Source organism: Mytilus edulis, chromosome 2 (assembly GCF_963676685.1).
Source record: "Mytilus edulis chromosome 2, xbMytEdul2.2, whole genome shotgun sequence".
Lineage (NCBI taxonomy): Eukaryota > Metazoa > Mollusca > Bivalvia > Mytilida > Mytilidae > Mytilus > Mytilus edulis.
In genome coordinates, this window is record NC_092345.1 from 78,733,081 (window position 1) to 78,751,744 (window position 18,664).

The 18,664-nt window shown below is 30.7% G+C and overlaps 1 protein-coding gene across 1 annotated transcript; it reads left to right on the top strand.

Moving 5' to 3' along the window:
- The first annotated feature begins 3,896 nt into the window (after positions 1-3,896).
- Positions 3,897-14,374, top strand: LOC139513031 (acyl-CoA-binding domain-containing protein 6-like). The gene is made up of 7 exons (XM_071301113.1): positions 3,897-4,064; positions 6,661-6,725; positions 7,401-7,497; positions 7,869-8,060; positions 11,897-11,986; positions 13,370-13,400; positions 13,885-14,374. Exons 1-7 carry the CDS (start codon positions 3,930-3,932, stop codon positions 14,022-14,024), a joined length of 750 nt encoding a protein of 249 aa, XP_071157214.1. The 5' UTR covers positions 3,897-3,929; the 3' UTR covers positions 14,025-14,374.
- The last annotated feature ends 4,290 nt before the right edge of the window (positions 14,375-18,664 follow it).

The window sequence follows — 18,664 nt, forward strand, 5'->3', positions numbered from 1 at the left end:
AAATATCCAAATGAATAACTTAATCATTTCACAGGCATACAATGAAGTGAATAGTGAGTGATGCTTGTATTTATTGAATATTTGAATTCTATTAATTTTAAAGTTTGTTGATAAGGTAAATAGCAACGGTGAATGGTTTTTAAATCGAATTGAAAAATTGAAGTTTCAATTGTAATGATATATGTAAGGAATGTATAGAAATTTCCGTTTATACAGATTTAAATAAAACTTGTTTCTTGTGATGTTAACAAGTACTTTACTAAAATCAAAAGGCAGTTGATCAAATTAACTCAAATTAAAAATATAAAGGCGTTGAATTGAATTATCCCTCAAATGATTACCATGGTGTTTAGTCATATCAATCAGTATTAATTTCTTAAAAGAAAAATGAAAGATCTTGTGAAGTGCAAAGAATTAAAACTTTATAAGGGTTGTAATGGCAAGAATTTAATAGAGCTCAAATCGGAATGCAACAAAAATGTTTTAACAATGAAGTCTCGTATACTACTGGCACATTGATAACGGTATTATTTGTTTAGTTAAAAAATCATCAACAGAAACAACCAAGGAAACAACTTAGTTGTACTTTATTAAGAGCCAGGCTTTCAGTGTTAACAATGGTCATACTATACATCACATTCTGTAAATCTTCGAAGACCACATGTAACTTTTGTTAACTTCTTTTAATGTACTTGCATGGGGTTTTTTGGGGTTTATTTTTGTTTGTGGTTGGTTTTGTTTGGGTTTTTTTTTTGGGGGGGGGGGGTGAATTTTTGGATAGTTGTAGTCAGACGTTGTAGTTTATGTACATATACTTTTTTCTGAAGAAAATTCTTTAATTTGTTCATATTTAGAAGAAGTTTACTTTATTTGAATTGCTTCCCAGGAAGCAATTCTCCGATATATTTTCCGTATGCAAAGTGACATCAGCGTGACCCACACGTAAAAATCCGGTAATCGCAATACGCATGGATCTGTCCTTAAAATAAGCTATTATCTGATTGTACATGTTAAACAAGTGCTCAATATCCAAGTTTAATTGTTGATTGTTTACTATAAGGTGTCAATTGGTAAACTTCGGCTTCTAAACACGATATTTAAGTAGCTGCCATATTATCACATCATGACAGACACAGAGAGAAAAAATATGACGATCAAAAGATACGGTTGCGCAAAATATTATAAAATCGTGCACAGAAGACTAAGTTTATGTTATATGCATGCATTGGTTCAAGACTTTTGGATAAACATTATTGTTCACCGGTCACTCGTTTCTTATGACTTTAAAGATAAGAATGTATGTAATTTTACCGAGTTCCGTATTTTATCGCTTGACTACTCTTTGAATCACAGAAATAAATAATATTTAGTGGGTTTTGTTGGTATTTTTTAAATATAATGTATGGATAAATGCAGTCATTCGATATAATCATCAACATGGTGTTACACATATAAAACATCAGAAACACAAGTAAAATATTGTAAACATTTTAAAACTGCCTACAACGTTGATTTAAAACCACAGAATTAAGTTGGACAAAACATGGAACGAATGATTACATGGATAACACATCATAAAATCACAAATATTTTGTTATTTTCCTGCATAAAAGTCAATGTTAATGATATTATTAATTTTTTTTTATTTCTCATGGAAATTGCAGCTGTAAGGGTTAATATGAAAGTTTTATAGGATTTACGAGTCAGGACATTAATAATAAGCACGATTTATATCTATTTTGATGAGATTAAAATATATTTAAGGCCGATTTTTGCGTATTTCATGTGCATACAGTGTCAGAGTAACACATTTCAGATGATTTTTTTGCTATTTTCTGATCGCCTTGATATCGACATAAGGGACTTTCTTAGAACGATAATAATAACTCTAACGAAAAATCGTAGCTTCTTTATTACCATTTTTTCTACAAACTAAATTCAATAAGCGTACATGAAGTTCATGTCCATCCTGTTACCGCTACTTAAATCAACCGTTCAATTGTTCTCCTATTGAACTAGTCAGTAAACACAGCACGGTTATTGCTTAACAGTGAAGATAACAGAAATTTCAAAACATTTAGTAAACAAAAATTGGGGGTACTTTTTTGTCATGTCTATGCTGTTACCAACATATTGATTAATTGCATCAATGTTATACTAAAAATAAAGCAATTTAACGTGTTGTAAACCAAAATCACAGCAGAAAAACATCACTTCATCAAAGGGAGTAGTTATTTCATAACCATGTTATAGAACAACATATAAAAAAGGTCTTAATCTTTACAATTTAGCATTTACAGGTGCAATACTGCTAACAGAGCCGTGGTGTAGTGGTTAGTGCATCGGACTACTAACACAAAGGTTCCTGGTTCAATTCCCGTTTGGGATGAAAATTTCAGGAACTCAATTTTCGGCTCTCCCTTGACACCATTTGCGAGTATGGTCTTGAGGAAACGATGATAGTCCGTCGGAAGGGGACGATAAATGGCTGAACCGTGTTAAGAGAGAGCCATATCTCTTGCACGTTAAAGACACCCTTGTAGATTTCGAAAAAGAGTAGGCTAATGCCGCTACAAGGCAGCACTCGCACCCGCAAAGTGGAAAGGATTAATATAAGTTGCAAAACTTGTTTCCCAATCCACTATAAATAAATATGTTTAAACTAACGGTAACAGGTTAGACAAAAAGGGTAACAGGAAAGAACTTAATATAGTGATATATCATTAACGTACGTTCCTGTTTCCAACAAAATAAAGACAAAAAATAAACCAACATGTGAGGGATCCGATTTACTTGATGTTGGGTTTATTTGAAAGAAAGAGAAAATGCGGAACATTATATATTGCTGTCATAGACTTGCATTTCTGGTTGTTATTTTTATAACCTTTGAAATAAAATTGAGAAAGGAAAAGGGGAATGTGTCAAAGCGACAAAAACCTGACCATAGAGCAGACAACAGCCGAAGGGGTCTTCAATGTAGCGAGAATTCCCGCACCCGTAGGTGTCCTTCAGCTGGCCCCTAAAAATATGTATAGTGATAATGGACGTCATACTAAACTCCGAATTATACACAAGAAACTAAAATCAAAAATCATACAAGACTAACACACACAAAGGCCAGAGGCTCGGCCTGACTTGGGACAGGCGCAAAATTGCGGCGGGGTTAAACATGTTTCTGAGATCTCAACCCTAAACCAATTTTTAAAGGCATTTTTAAGTACAACATGGAAAATTGGCAAACAATCTATTATTTCACAGAATGAATATATATATAGAAGTTTTTACTCTTGAAAACCATCTTATTGGCTAAGAAAAACAAACTTCAATTTTTAACGAAACCTTTTCCAAATAACCCCAAAATTTATTCTGAACATGGTAACAGGAGAGACAATATATTGCACCCCCTATCAAAAAAATGTTTCGAAACATTCTTGTATGACATATTCAAGATTGCATCTTTGTATAATTATGTTGTTCTATTACATGTATAAGTATTGTTTGTTTTTATTTGCTAGTGATGAGGGTTGTTTGAAAAGGTAACTTTAAATCAATCTTGCAATACCAAAATTTGAATTTTTTTAAAGTGAACAATATGATAAGATAGGCGATATATTTCTTTTTAACAAAAAAGGACTTTTAATAGGTGTCCAAAATGTAAGCAATACTATAAAATGAATTAGTACTGTACGTGACACACACAAATTAAAAAAAAATGATTAGGGTAATTGAAGTTCATTTTAACAAAAAAATACGTAAACACGCTAAAACAAAGTAGCATGAAAACAATGTCATTGAAAAAAATATACAAATATGATATGGATGTTTAAGTTGACTTTTTTTAAATCCGGGTTCCTTACGGATACTGTAGTATTTGTTTTAGTATTTTCGGAAATGAAACCCGTTAACGGATCAAATTTACAATCGCCATCATGGCAGACGAATTCGGCGATTGTTCGCAAGAAGATATAAAAGATTTATTCGAGGGTGCATCGAAGTATCTTCGACACGTTGCTGGATCTCAGAATGGCGATAATCTATTATATTTTTATGCCCGATACAAACAGGTGCTAAATTATATGGTTAATCAAAAAACGTACAAAACATTCGGAAAAAATGGTTCAAAACAAAAGCTGAAAACTGATTTATATTCCATGAAACATAAAGTGACAGTTTTCATCACTTGTCTTACAATAAAATGTATAAAGGAAATGGGGAATGTGTCAAAGCTACAACAACTGACCATAGAGCAGACAACAGCTGAAGGCCACCAATGGGTCTTCAATGTAGCAAGAAACTCCCGCACCCGTAGGCGTCCTTCAGCTGGCTCCTTTAAGCCTTAAAAAATATGTATACTAGTACAGTGATAATGGATGTCATACTTAACTTTGAAATATACACAAGAAACTAAAATTAAAATCATACAAGACTAACAAAGGCCAGAGGCTCCTGACTTGGGACATGCGCAAAATTGCGGCGGGGTTAAACATGTTTATGAGATTTCAACCCTCCCCTTATACCTCTAGCCAATGTAGAAAAGTAAAAGCATAACAATAAGCACATTAAAATTCAGTTCAAGAGAAGTCAGAGTCTGATGTCAGAAGACGTAACAAAAGAAAATAAATAAAATGACAATAATACATAAATAACAACAGACTACTAGCAGTTAACTGACATGCCAGCTCCAGACCTCAATTAAACTGATTGAAAGATTATGTCTTATCGGGCACAATCCCTCCCGTTAGGGGTTAAGAATTATACTATCATAAAATATATTAGAAGAACATAACCTGTGTCATGCCAACAACTGTTTTTTTTTTTAAATAAATGTGTTTAGTTCCAATGCAAAGACCCTATAAGTGAATCAATATTAAACTTTAACATGTTTAAAGCCAAAATATGCAATCTTCAATGACCTGACAACAGTATTGTAATGTTGTTTTTAGCTATCCCTTTATAGACAGTAAGGTTGACGCATCTCTATGATCTTCTGAGAAATGGGACTCAGCCCCAAATTTTTGTATTACATATGATCATCAGATGTTATATGATTCCACAGTTGTCTATCCCACTGAATTATGTGATGGTTAACACGAATGTCCAAATGACACCATCATTATCTGGATGAGACTTGGAATGACTGAATGTCACTGTCATTATCCATGACACTTGAAATGACTGAATGACACCTGAAATTTTAATTTTAGCCAGGGTTTCCCCTGGGTCAATTATATTTTTCGCCACCTCTTTCGCCAAATCAATATACTTTTCGCCACTTTATTTTTTTTTCACCAAGTAACCATGTAACATAAATATATTTTTCGTTTAAAATTTTCCTTTTTTTCTAGCCCCTCTTAAATAAGATGCGTTTGCCCCATTGTTGTCTATAATTATTCTCTGAAACTTATCTTAGAGTCTACATTGTAATGAATAAACACTAAGCATTTAATTCTAAAAAGAAGGAACTTTTTTTAAACCTAAAAGCAGGAAATATCATTATATTTTGAACAACTTTTCTAAAAGAGGAGGCCACTTACTTTTGATAATAAAGAAGATATCAGTCCCGGAATATAACAAAATTCTTAGACATGTTTTGACCATATAATACCGGAAAGATGTACAGTTCTTTGGGAAAGTGTCTTCAAAAGAAAAAATAGGTGCCCTTTTGGTCTAAGCAGTGGATTTTACAACAAAACAAAAGCTTTTATCACTTGAAATTGATCCCTCATTTAAGGTGTAGTCAATACATTGAAGGGTAACTCCTCTTCGAGGAGCAGTTCCCAACCTTTTGAATAGATATCTTCATAACAACAGTTTTCTTTTCAAGACCATCATAAATGAAAAAGTTGAGACGTAAAACTATGCTTGAAACACGTTATGTCACTCAAACCACTTTAAAGTACTCTCTCCAATCAATTATCTATATCAAAGTCAAAGGATAAAGTTTTAAATCGGAGATTTTTCTTGCTTTTAAACATATTTCGTCATAACAACAGTTTTCTTTTCTGGACTATCATTATTACATCAAAAGTTTGCTTCGAACACCTGTGTCGCAAAGTAGTTTTAATACATCCTTTATGTGACATGTGACAGAGGCCATTTAACTATATCATTTTGTCAGACAATACAATCAACACCTTTATTAATTAGTCCTTTGTTGTCTATACATGTAGCTATAAAATGCAATCAGCTGAATATTGATTTTCTGTCAAAATCTTAACAAGCTCAAGGAGAATTCCGAGTATTGTCTGATCAGGTAAAGTCTGAGAAACCTGAAAAAAGTAAATAAAGAAGATGGATGAAAATAAATCGTTATACATATTTCTTTGCAAAATTTTTTCGCAAATGACGAATTTTAATATAACTGTACATGTATATATTTAAATTTACTTCTTCAAGTAAATAAAAATTACTTGTACAAGTAGTACCCCTGACTGACTATGGAATTGTCACTGGACAAGATAAACAACATAAAGATTACACAAAAGAAGTTATCGATAACCATATGTGAATGCCTGTACATGTAATTTTTAAGAAGCAAATTGACAGCCCAACATGCCCAAGGATTTGCTGGTTTCATCAATGTTGTTGAATTGACTTTTTGCGTTCAAAATAAATATTTAGTCATGATAGTAATGTGATAGTTTTCCAATTCCCTTGTAGGCAACAGAAGGACAATGTAATTCCAAAAAGCCAGGGATGTTTGATTTTCAAGGCAAACAGAAATGGTAATTTTAAGAAATGTTAAACAAATGTATAAAACTTATTAATTAAAGGGTCAAAATAGAAAAAAAGAGCCAAACATGATGAAACAAATAAAAAATTACTGATATACAATGTATGTACACATTTTGACTGATTTTTTGTACTGTTTAAAAGTAAACTGTATAATTGTTAGATCTGCTAGCAAATCAAGAGATCAAATAACTTGCTATATGTCCGAGGCATTGGCCTCCAAATAGTTGTTTTCAGAATTTCCCCTGTATACAATTTTTTTACTAGTAACAAAACATTTTTTGAAATGTCATTCTAACTTTTTAATTGCAAGCATAAAAGAACATCATGTTTGTTTAGATTGAGATCTTTAATATTGCATACACTGCAAAACCATAAATTAGTTATCTTTCTATTATCTGACATATATAACAGATGTCACCACTGCTTGCTTACCAGACCAGCAGACAACTTCTTACTTTAGTCTTTATACTTAAATTTTCTTAATGATTTGTATCAGATACATGTACACTGTACCAAATCTGTTTTAACCAAAATGTAACTGTTCACCAAACATCTAAATTTATTGAGAGAGGGGACACAGATTCTTGTTTATTGAGTACTAGTATACACATTGTGTTTAATGGGGTTATAATTAAAATATAAAAAAACTTTTTTTTGTAATATAGGGAAGCTTGGAAGAGACTTGGAGACAAGCCAAGAGAAATGGCCATGTTGGAATATATTTCACATATGACTTCACTTTACCCAGGATGGGAAGCAGAGGTGAATATCATTATAGCAATATAGCAATGCTTTGGTTATCCAGCTTGATAGATAGTCGATTATAAAAGATGAATAACAACCATGTAAATGATTCCAGGAGTTGTATTTTGATCATGTTATTAATTAGTTTCATTTATTTATTAATATTAATAATATTATAATGTGAATCCTATTTCTTTATAAATTGTGAAATTAATTTCAAAGATAGAACATTTAATTCTCAACAGTGGTCCATGTTTTCTGATCATCAAGTGTCATTGATGGTTTTAATTAGCTGGAAGTGATAGATATAGTCAAAATTTGAATCCATTAAGTTTCTTTTTATAAAGGAATATCGATAAAAAAAATCTTAAAAACAGTTTTTATTACAGATGGACACTATTGATGATAAGCAACCTAGTGGTGGATCATCATGGGTATCAGTGAGCACTATGTCTAACACAGACCCAGAGTTAGACAATCAGAACAAGACAGTGTTTGATTGGTGTAAAGAAGGAGACATTAACCAAATGTCTAGAATACTGCAAAGTGAAAATAATGACATCAATGGCTTAGATGATGCAGTTAGTAATCAATAATTGTATTATTTAAAGTACTGAATATGCATAGCACAAATTCAATCACATATATAGAAAAGAGAACAAAATACAGGTTTCTGAAGATATGATTTTTGAAATCTTGAATACATTTGATGAAATTGAACTACTAAGCCAATTTAAACTGAATTTTAAAGAATTTTTCTTAAGTATTTTTTTGTGGGATCTTTTTAAAATAGAAGTAAGAGAGAAAACTATAGAACATTGTAAATTAAAAGCTAAACATAAAAGAGATGAAATTACAAAACTAGAACAAGAACTTAAACTTTTGAATGAAATTCATGATAACAACCTGGATGGAAAAAATAATTTGCCAAATATAATAGATTCAATAAATAAAACAGAAGAAACGCTACAAACTCTATATTCAGATAAAATAAAAGGGGCACAAATAAGATCACGAGTTAAATGGATAGAAGAGGGCGAAAAAAATACAAAATATTTCTTGGGATTAGAAAAATCAAGACAAACAAGGAAAAACATTACTGCTATAAGGGACAGTAAAGGAGAAATAACAGAAGATCAAGGCAAAATATTAGATACGGGGAGAAATTATTATGTCAATTTATATAAGTCAACTAACCCTGATCTAACAGAAATTGAAAATTATATTGAAAAAACTAAAATAAATTACAAATTAAGTACAAAAGAAGGCAATGAAATTGACGGCAACCTGACAATAGAGGAATGTACACAATCTGTTTTTAAAATGAAACTTAATAAAACACCAGGTATCGATGGTCTCTCAATTGAATTTTATAGAGCTTTCTGGTCAAACTTACAAAACTTTGCTGTAGATGTTTTTAATAATTGCTATGAAAAAAAAGAATTAACAAATTCTCAGAAACTTGGATTAATTACCCTTATATACAAGAAAAACGACCCATTAAATTTAGATAATTATAGACCAATTACCTTACTAAATGTAGATACCAAAATTATAGCATACTCTCTTGCACAAAGACTGAAACCAATATTGCATAAAATCATTCATAGTGATCAAAACGGTTATGTAAAAAACAGATATATAGGATTTAATATTAGACAAATCCAAGATATTATAGATTATTCGGAAAAATTCAATGTAGATGGAGCTATCCTATTTTTAGACTTCACAAAGGCATTTGACTCGCTAGAATGGGAATTTATGTATTGTTCTTTAAAGAAATTTGGCTTCCAGGAATCTCTTTTGAGGTGGATAAATACGTTATACACAGATATAAAGGGTTGCATATTAAATAATGGTTGGATTTCAAGACCCTTCAACATTGAGCGCGGAATCCGTCAAGGGTGTCCCGCGAGTTCTATAATTTTCGTAATTGCTGTTGAAATTTTAGCTAGTAGATTAAGACAAAATAAAAATTTTAAAGGTTTTCAAATTAAACTAGATAATAAAACCCATACATTAAAATTAAGCCAGCTTGCAGACGACACCACTTTATTTTTAAATTCAAAACAAGAAGTGTCATTAACTCTGAATATTATAGAAATTTTTGGATCACTTTCAGGCCTAAAGCTTAACCGAAATAAAACAGAAGGAATATGGCTCGGCAATTTAAAGTCCTGCAAAGATAAAGTTGAAAACATTAATTTTACACAAAAACCTATAAAAGTTTTGGGAATATACTTTGGACTTAATAAAAATGAGTGTAAAAAATTAAACTTGCAACGACAATACGAAAAATCTGAAAAAATAATTAAAGATTGGAATAAAAGAAATTTAACTATGTTAGGTAAGATAACTCTTGTTAAATCATTAATCTTACCGAATATAACTTATGTTGCATCTGTAAGCGAAATTGATAACGAATACCTAGCAAAATTTAAAAAATTAATATACAGTTTTACATGGAATAATAAATCTGAAAAGGTTAAAAGGGATATAATAAGTAAAAATTACCATGCTGGCGGGCTTAAAATGATAAACATAGATAAATATCTAGAAGCGATAAATATTAGTTGGGTAAAAAAACTCATCGACAACGAAGATCTATCACCCAATTGGAAAGTACATGTATTACCAAGATTTTATTTTGATAAATTTGGACAAGAATTCCTTATATTTAAAATGAATTTTACCAATATTAATTTGGTCTATAAACTGAAAGAACTAATTCCACAATTTTACTTAAGAATAATCAAATCATGGATAAATACAAAATCTGAAAAGGAATTGGATCATCTATCATATAAACAAATAAGACAGCAGCTTATATGGGGCAATAAAAATATCAAATTAAACGGTAAATGTCTCATCTTCAAAAACTGGATAAACAGCAAAATTCTTTTTTTAAATGACATTATTGATAATAAAGGAAAATTTAATCAAAACATGATCTTAGATAAACTTTCCTGTCATGCTAACTGGTTTTCAGAATATTCTAAATTAATGAAAGCAATACCAAAACAGTGGTTACAAGAGCTAACTAAAGAAGAATCATTAAAAACAAAAGTCACCATTGACTCCGAATATAAATTTAAAGATAAAAAAGGGAAAATGGTATCACTTAAAAACATTTCCTCCAAAGACATCTACATCTCCCTCTTAAATAGATATTATGAAAAACCAATCGGATTTCAAAAATGGGACAACATATTTATCTTGGAAAACAACACAAACAAAAGACAACAAATGCTAAATTATATCTCTTACTATATACAAGATAATAAATTCAAAATGTTAAGATGGAAATTTCTGCACTACATTTTACCAACCAAACAATTACTTTTCTCTTGGAAAATAACTAAAACTCCGCTATGTAATATTTGTGATGTCATCGAAGATTATGAGCACTACTTTTTAACATGCAAATTTCTGAAATCATTTTGGAATCAAATAAAACTTTTACTTGATAAACTTAAAATAGGACATCACATCATATCAATTAAATCACTTTTGTACGGATACAAAATAAACGATACAAGTTACTACAGTATTAATGATTTAATTACAATTATTCTTTTTACTGTATACAAAGGATACTATATATCCGAACAAAAAACAAAACAAATTAATATGTTTGAAATTTTCAAAAAAGAATTTCTTCAATATCATGAAATATTGATAAATAAAGAAGGCAAATACGAAAAATTCCATAATCTGGTTGCAGCAAAAATTAAATTAATTTCATAAATTAGAATTTATTATACACCATGTTATCATATTTCTATTCAGTTACATACATGTCATTATTACTATATATACATATTGTGCACTAACAAGTACTAACTTATCAATAAAATGCTATATACTAATGTTAACGAGGCCGGGATAAGGTACCGGTACTTCTTGTATCTCTAACAAATGTAAAATTCAAATAAAATATTATAACATTTAAAAAAAAAAAAAAAAAAAAAAAGTATTTTTTTGTTAAGACTTTAATATCAACAAAGCATGACAGTTTCATACATATTTTATTAAATGAAGATTGATCGTAGTCAAATGACTTGTTATTTTGATATGATATAGCAGTGCTGTTATATCATTGTTTCGAGTATATTGATCACAATGCATGGCAAAATCAATTTTTATTAGACTTAGACTGTTGACCACTGCATGTTGCATAATCATCAATAGTATCATTATAAAAATATTTATAGACCGAAAGGTTCAAAAAGACTTTCACAGTTTTTTTTAGATATTATTGGATATATATGTGAAAATGTATTATTTTAAGTTTAAAGGTTTTAAGAATACAACAGTACAATAGAAGTTAAACATAACTGTTAACTATTGTTTAATCTTAATCCTGGCTCACTAAAGTCTCATGTTGATATGTATTTGTTTGACAAATTAATTGCAGGGAATGACCTTACTGCACTGGGCTTGTGACAGAGGTTTAAGTGAAATGGTAGAATGTCTACTTAATAAAAAGGCAAATATTGATATCCAGGTAAGGAAATTTTAGTCCATTTTAAGAAATATTCAGTTTCTCTAATCTCTGTATGGAATGAATGTGTAAGAAGTGTAATTCTTTCTTGCTTAACCCCCAGTGTCCAATATTTGTTTAGGACAAGAAGTTTTATTGTCTTTTTAGAAATTATTGAAATTGCTCAAGAAATGTAATATCAAAAACATTTTCATTCTTAGTAATATACTGATCTTTAAATAATTTATGGCCCTGCAACAAAGTTTTCGGCCCCATATAGTTTTACCTTGTCTGTAATTCCGTCATTCCGTAATTCTGTCATTCCATTATTCCGTCATTCCGCAACAAACCATTATACAGATTTTTTTTCTAAACACCTTCAGATATTGGGCTGATTTTTGGTTATGCGAGTTAACCATGATTAGGTTCAGATCAAGTTTAAGTTTCGTTCCACTCTGCAAATTTTTGCCGAAATTACGAGCTTTGGACTTTGATAAATTGTTGAAAATCTCAGTTATATGGACTTTTTTTCTAAACGCTTTCAGATATTGGGATGATTTTTGTCATGTGAGTTAACCAATATGAGTTTCAGTTCAAGTTTAAGTTTTGTTCCGCTCTGCTAATTTTTTTCTGAAATTACAGGGTTTGGACTTTGATAAAGTTATACACACCTTTTTTCTAAATGCTTTCAGATATTTGGCTGATTTTTTGTATGTGAGCTAACCGTAATGAGTTACAGATCAAGTTTAAGTTTCGTTCTGCTCCACTTATTTTTGCGAAAAGTAAGGGTTTACAACTTTGAAAAATGTTGAAAATCACAGTTATAAGGACATTTTTCTATACGCCTCCAGGTTTCAAGCTGATTTTTGTTATGTGAGACTACCATCATGTTTGTGTCCACATGCATATATGTGTTATTGAAATTGCAGATTTTTCAACTTTTTGAGACTGGGCCATTTGTGTCGCTTTGACACATCTAGTTAAGTGAATATGTCAATAAATCTGCTTTTAGTTTATGGATAGATAACTTTAAAACAATTTTTTTGATATTTTTTTTTGTGATTGATTTTATTAGCCTGGGGTTCTTGCAAAATCTTTGTTGTGCAGTACCCCCAAATCCCCGGCTATGAAAACAGAAGCATTCACATCAAATTTGTTAGACTAAAATACTTTAGTTAAACAAGCACCCAAAAGCAACATTCATGTGACTGAGAAACAAAATAATTTGTGAGTTCATAGGGTAAAATAAGTAAATTCTGACGTGGAATAGGAGCATACTGTTTTCAATCATTGATTGAAGAATAGCCTAATCAGCATACACAATTAGCTACTGCTTATTATAAATGAAATGGTAAAATATTTGATGATCTTGAAGATTATTAAACATGAAAATCTTATTATTGATAGGATGAAGACAAACAGACTCCACTTCATTATGGTGAGTTTTATATTCTAACGTTTCAGAATGAGAAGCAAAGGATTGCTGCAGAAAAATTAAATTAGCTCCTTGTTTGAAACTTTATATTACAGTAGGTAGAAGAACTGCATAATCAAATTCTATTATACAGATGCCTAATGGTTGGAAGTTTCTTCTATCATTTGACCTACTTTTTATGGTTCAATGAGTTTAAGGAAAACCATATTTGGAATGTAGAATCATTGCAACTTCTACATGTCTGTCTTGAAGGGTAAACTTCACCTCAACTTGATTTCTTGGTTCAATAACAATGTAAAGTTCCATATTTCATATTTGTCAAAATTTGAATGTTGCATGATTTTAATTTTTACTTTCAATCTTATACTGATTCATTTTATTTTTATGACTTTGATATTTTAAGATTTAACCCCATGTTCCATTCTGTGTCATTTGGTCTCTTGTGAAAAGTATTGGCAATCATGAGAATCATTGTTCTTTCTTACAGCTGTTAGTTGTGAACATCTAAAGGTTGTGCAGATATTGTTATCACATGGTGCGGACAAGTCACTGAAAGATAGTGATGGACTTTCACCATCAGAGCTAGAGACTTCAGAAGAGATTAGGACACTACTTGGAAAAACTTGATATAAGCTACATAAACATGGCATTATTATATATCAAGTCAATGGAAACAATCTGTTGTTATTGTTAATCATTTTCATTAAATGTTTTATTTATTTTTATTTGCAACTACAGATCTAAGATGCATTACATTTTATGGTGTCGTAGCCATAATGCATTTTTATATAGAAAGATGGAAACTTGCCAGAGGTTGCTAAGAGGAGAAGGTTTGAGTTTCTGCAGGTTCAGGGAGGGTATGAAATGGGGAACAGATTTTATTGTCTGTATATTATATTCTTATTTTGCTGTGATATTGAAAAGTCATTATTTCAACATAATTGTTTCATTTCATTAATTAAACTTGCTAACTGACACTTGTGTTTACTAGAATCTTTGCCATATTCAGGACTAAGACAGGGAGCTGATATTGTCATGTATTTATTTCCTCTTGTTTGGATTCTAAAATAGAAATGTATAACAAAAAGACTTTAGATATATATATAATGTAACAGATTTAGTCTCATAACAAGTTTTGTGTGTCATGCATATGGTATATAATGGCTAATCGCATGTGATTTTCAAAAGATTTTTCGAATTTTCCATATTCTATTTGATTGATATATTACTATGCAGTTTGATTTTTTATGCTCATCTGGGCCATTTTTATACGCCCGTCAAAATTTTGACGGGACGTATTATGGTATACAAATGTCCGGTGTCCGTCTGTCCGTCTGTCCGGCGTAAACATGTCGCACCGTAACTTGAGAACGACTTATCCAAATTTCATGAAACTTAATATAGTGTTTCTTATGATGGTCAAATGATCTGTATACTTTTTGGTGAAAATAAGATTTAAACTTTTTGAGTTACGGCACTTTGTAACTAAAACAGGGGTGTGTTTTTTTTTCACATGTCGCACCGTATCTCAAAAACTTTTCTTGATTATTGCTTAAAACTTTACACACTTCTTAGTTATATTAATTTTAATATCTGTATACTTTTTGGTGATGATTCAAAATTTCATTTTTGAGTTTTTGAGTATTTTGTAAAAAAAGGGGGAGTTTTTTTTTACATGTCGCGCCGTATCTCAAAAACGATTTATGATTATTGCTTAAAACTTTACACACTTCTTTGTTATATTAATCTAAAGATCTGTATACTTTTTGGTGATGATTCAAAATTTCATTTTTGAGTTTTTGAGTATTTTGTAAAAAAGGGGGAGGGTTTTTTTACATGTCGTGCCGTATCTCAAAATTGATTTATGATTATTGCTTAAAACTTTACACACTTCTTTGTTATATTAATCTAAAGATCTGTATACTTTGTGGTGATGACTCAAAATTTTATTTTTGAGTTATTGAGTATTTTGTAAAAAAGGGGAGGGTTTTTTTTACATGTCGCGCCGTATCTCAAAAACAATTTATGATTATTGCTTGAAACTGTACACACTTCTTTGTTATACTAATTTAAAGATCTGTATACTTTTTGGTTTGATTCAAAATTTTATTTTAGCGATATTTGTAAATAAAAAACAGGGGGGGGGGGGGGGGGGGGGGGGGTTCACATGTCCCGCCGTGTCTCGAAAACAATAAATGGTTATTGCTTAAAACTCCTTAGAAACTATTTATAATTATTGCATAAAACTTCCACACAAGACGTCGGGCGTATCATGCGCTCATGGGGCAGCTGTTTATTTTCCATTATGGTCTTTCCAGATATTTTCATCACTTAGTGTCCTTCACCTTTTATTTACCAGTTAAAACTATAACAAAAATCTTCCTTTATCTACGAAGAAGTTGAAATTGTCACCGTATTAAACCAATGAATGAGTACTTTTGCATATTTTGCATATTTTGTTTTCTTTTTTTCTTTTTTTATTGTTGCAGAAACTTGAAACAGCCAAACTGATGAGAAAATACAAGATGTAAAAATAGTTCAATAAAGCACAAATCAGCAGTTGACTACAAACATGAGTAAACATATACTACCTGGAATGACAATTTTTACACTATTTTATGCCCCACCTACGATAGAAGAGGGACATAATGTTTTCTGGTCTGTGATTTGTTTGTCCGGCTGTCTGTCCATCTTCAGTTTAAAGTTTTTGGTCAAGGTAGCTTTTGATGAAGTTGAAGTCCAATCAACTTGAAACTTAGTACACATGTTCCCTATGATAATATTTTTTACCCCAATTTCACGGTCCACTGAACATAGAAAATGATAGTGCAAGTGGGGCATCAGTGTACTGTGGACACATTCTTGTTTTTAAATATCTTCTTTTTGGTCAGTAAAGTAAGTTGAAATTGAATATTTTTGTGAAAAAGATTTTTTCATTTGCCTTGACAAAGTTTTCAGTGTTGTTGTGGCCAACAGGGTATTAGTTTGTGATTAGGTCAGTTTATAGGGAACCAATAGGATAAGGACAATGAATGATATTTGGTATGCAGTTATATTTAAATTGGCTCATTTCTTTGGAGATTATTTGGCTCAATCACTCTCAGTAATGGTCTTTTTTTAAATATTAAAGTTTTTGGAAAGATTGGAACTTGTTCCAAATCTTTCATAAGGCACTTACATATCTGAAAACAAGTAGCACAGGTAAGCTGCTAAATCTACCAAATGTATACACTGAAATATAGTTCCCTATAGTTCTCTTGTCTGTTTATATATATGCACATATAAACTGTGAAAAAATTTGGATATATTTTTATAGCTGAACTTTTATGTCTTTTAAGGTATTGACGTGCAGGCTATTTTTTGATTTTATATTTAAAGAGTTATACAATAACAACATGATTGACAACTGTCATAATCACTAAGCAATCAGAGACAACAAAGCCCCATCTCCTTGAATGGCATCCTTTTGATCACATTACTAATAAACCTCAGTCTTACATAATTATACAGCTCCTTCATTATTTATCTCAATTAACAGGCTCAATACACAAATATTTGACCTCAAAATGAAATACACAAATTCACATTATAGATATTTGATATATAGAAATGAAAATGTCTGTTACTTTTGATATACACTACATAAAGTGATTCCGTGCAAATATAAATGATTAATATTAAAGGATTAACAAGATATTTTTTTTCTAAAAAAAATTGACAAAACATGCAATCCTAATATAAAAAGTATTCAAGTAAGGCCTATTATTTCGTGATAAATCTAATAAGTCAATTTAGATTAGTTCACTTATCAATTAGAACAAAGTTGAACCAATATTTTGTTTTAGTTCATTCCTAGTAAATGGTTGTTTTAAACAATTTAAGTCATTTGAATAAAAGAAGTATATATTTTTACAATAAAGTTCTTTAATAGCTTCAGTTCTATCTGTTGGTCCTATGTCTTACAAGGATAACTGATAAACTTTATAAGAAGAATCTTTTGTTTTGTTATTTCATTTGTTTCTACAAAAAAAATGTAAAAGAAGTCCACTAGACCGAGAATGAGACAGCAATTTAAAACTATGGCTGCTGTCTATGGTGTTGGTTTTTGAAGTGCACTATTGTTGGCTAGTGTACTCCAGAACCCCTCTATTGTCAGCGCTTCAGTTGTAGCTGTTGGAAGGTGGTTCCACTCTTGTATAGTCCGTGGAAAGTATGAACACTTATATACTCTCTGGTTTGCTGGTGGTTGATATAGGCGTTGTTTGCCGATCGTTTAGACGTAAGATGGAACTGGCATCAATGTCCACTAGCTCATGCTGGGTCTTGTAAAGCATGACGAGTCGATGGTAACTTCGTCTGTTAGCTAGTTGGTCCCATCCTAGTGTCTTTACCATAGCTCTAACACATCCAGATGTTTTATCAGTGTAGTTAATAGTTACAAACCTGGCTGCCCTCCTTTGCACTTGTTTTAAGCGGTTTAGATAGATAATTTTATTAACCAATCATGGTGCCCAAAATTTGAGCTATACAATCAAATGAATTACAAAATAAAGCACAGAAAATGATTAGAATGATTAAAGTACATTTGAACAAAAAACCACATGAATACACATTTACACTAATTAACCTGATATAAACCAAGTTATTGACAAAACATAGTTGTTATGGGTGCCACTGTGACCTGGAGAAATTACATAAATCTTTATAGTTCTAGGTCTATGGGAGACAACTCCTGATCAATTTTATTTCCTATATATATTTATCTATATACATGTATATATATTTTTCTTCTATTTTTTTTTTCAAACTACAATATTTTCTTTAATTTTCTTTCGATCTTCAAAAAGGGAGTGCAATAAATTAGATAAGTTTGAAGTAACAAACAAATCTTCAGATGAAAGAATCCAAACAAATTTCATTTCATCAGATAATCTTGAAAAAATTTTGAGTTTAGATTAGATAGATGTTGAGATCGAGTATCTTTTAGAACAGGACATTTTAAAAGAAAATGTAGTTCGTCTTCAACTGCGTTCTTACATAGCTTACACTTTCTGTCTTCAGCTTTATTTCCAATATACCTCCCTCTTTCGATTTCAAGATCATGACAGCTAGTTCTAAATCTTGTGATTATTTGCCTGTCTTTTTTTGAATTCATTTTTAAATATGGTTCAAACATAATAATATTTTTAAATTTTCTGTAAGTTCTTAATTTATTGCCAGATTGTAAATTAGTACACTTCCCAGAATTGCTTTCTAAACTAGCTAAC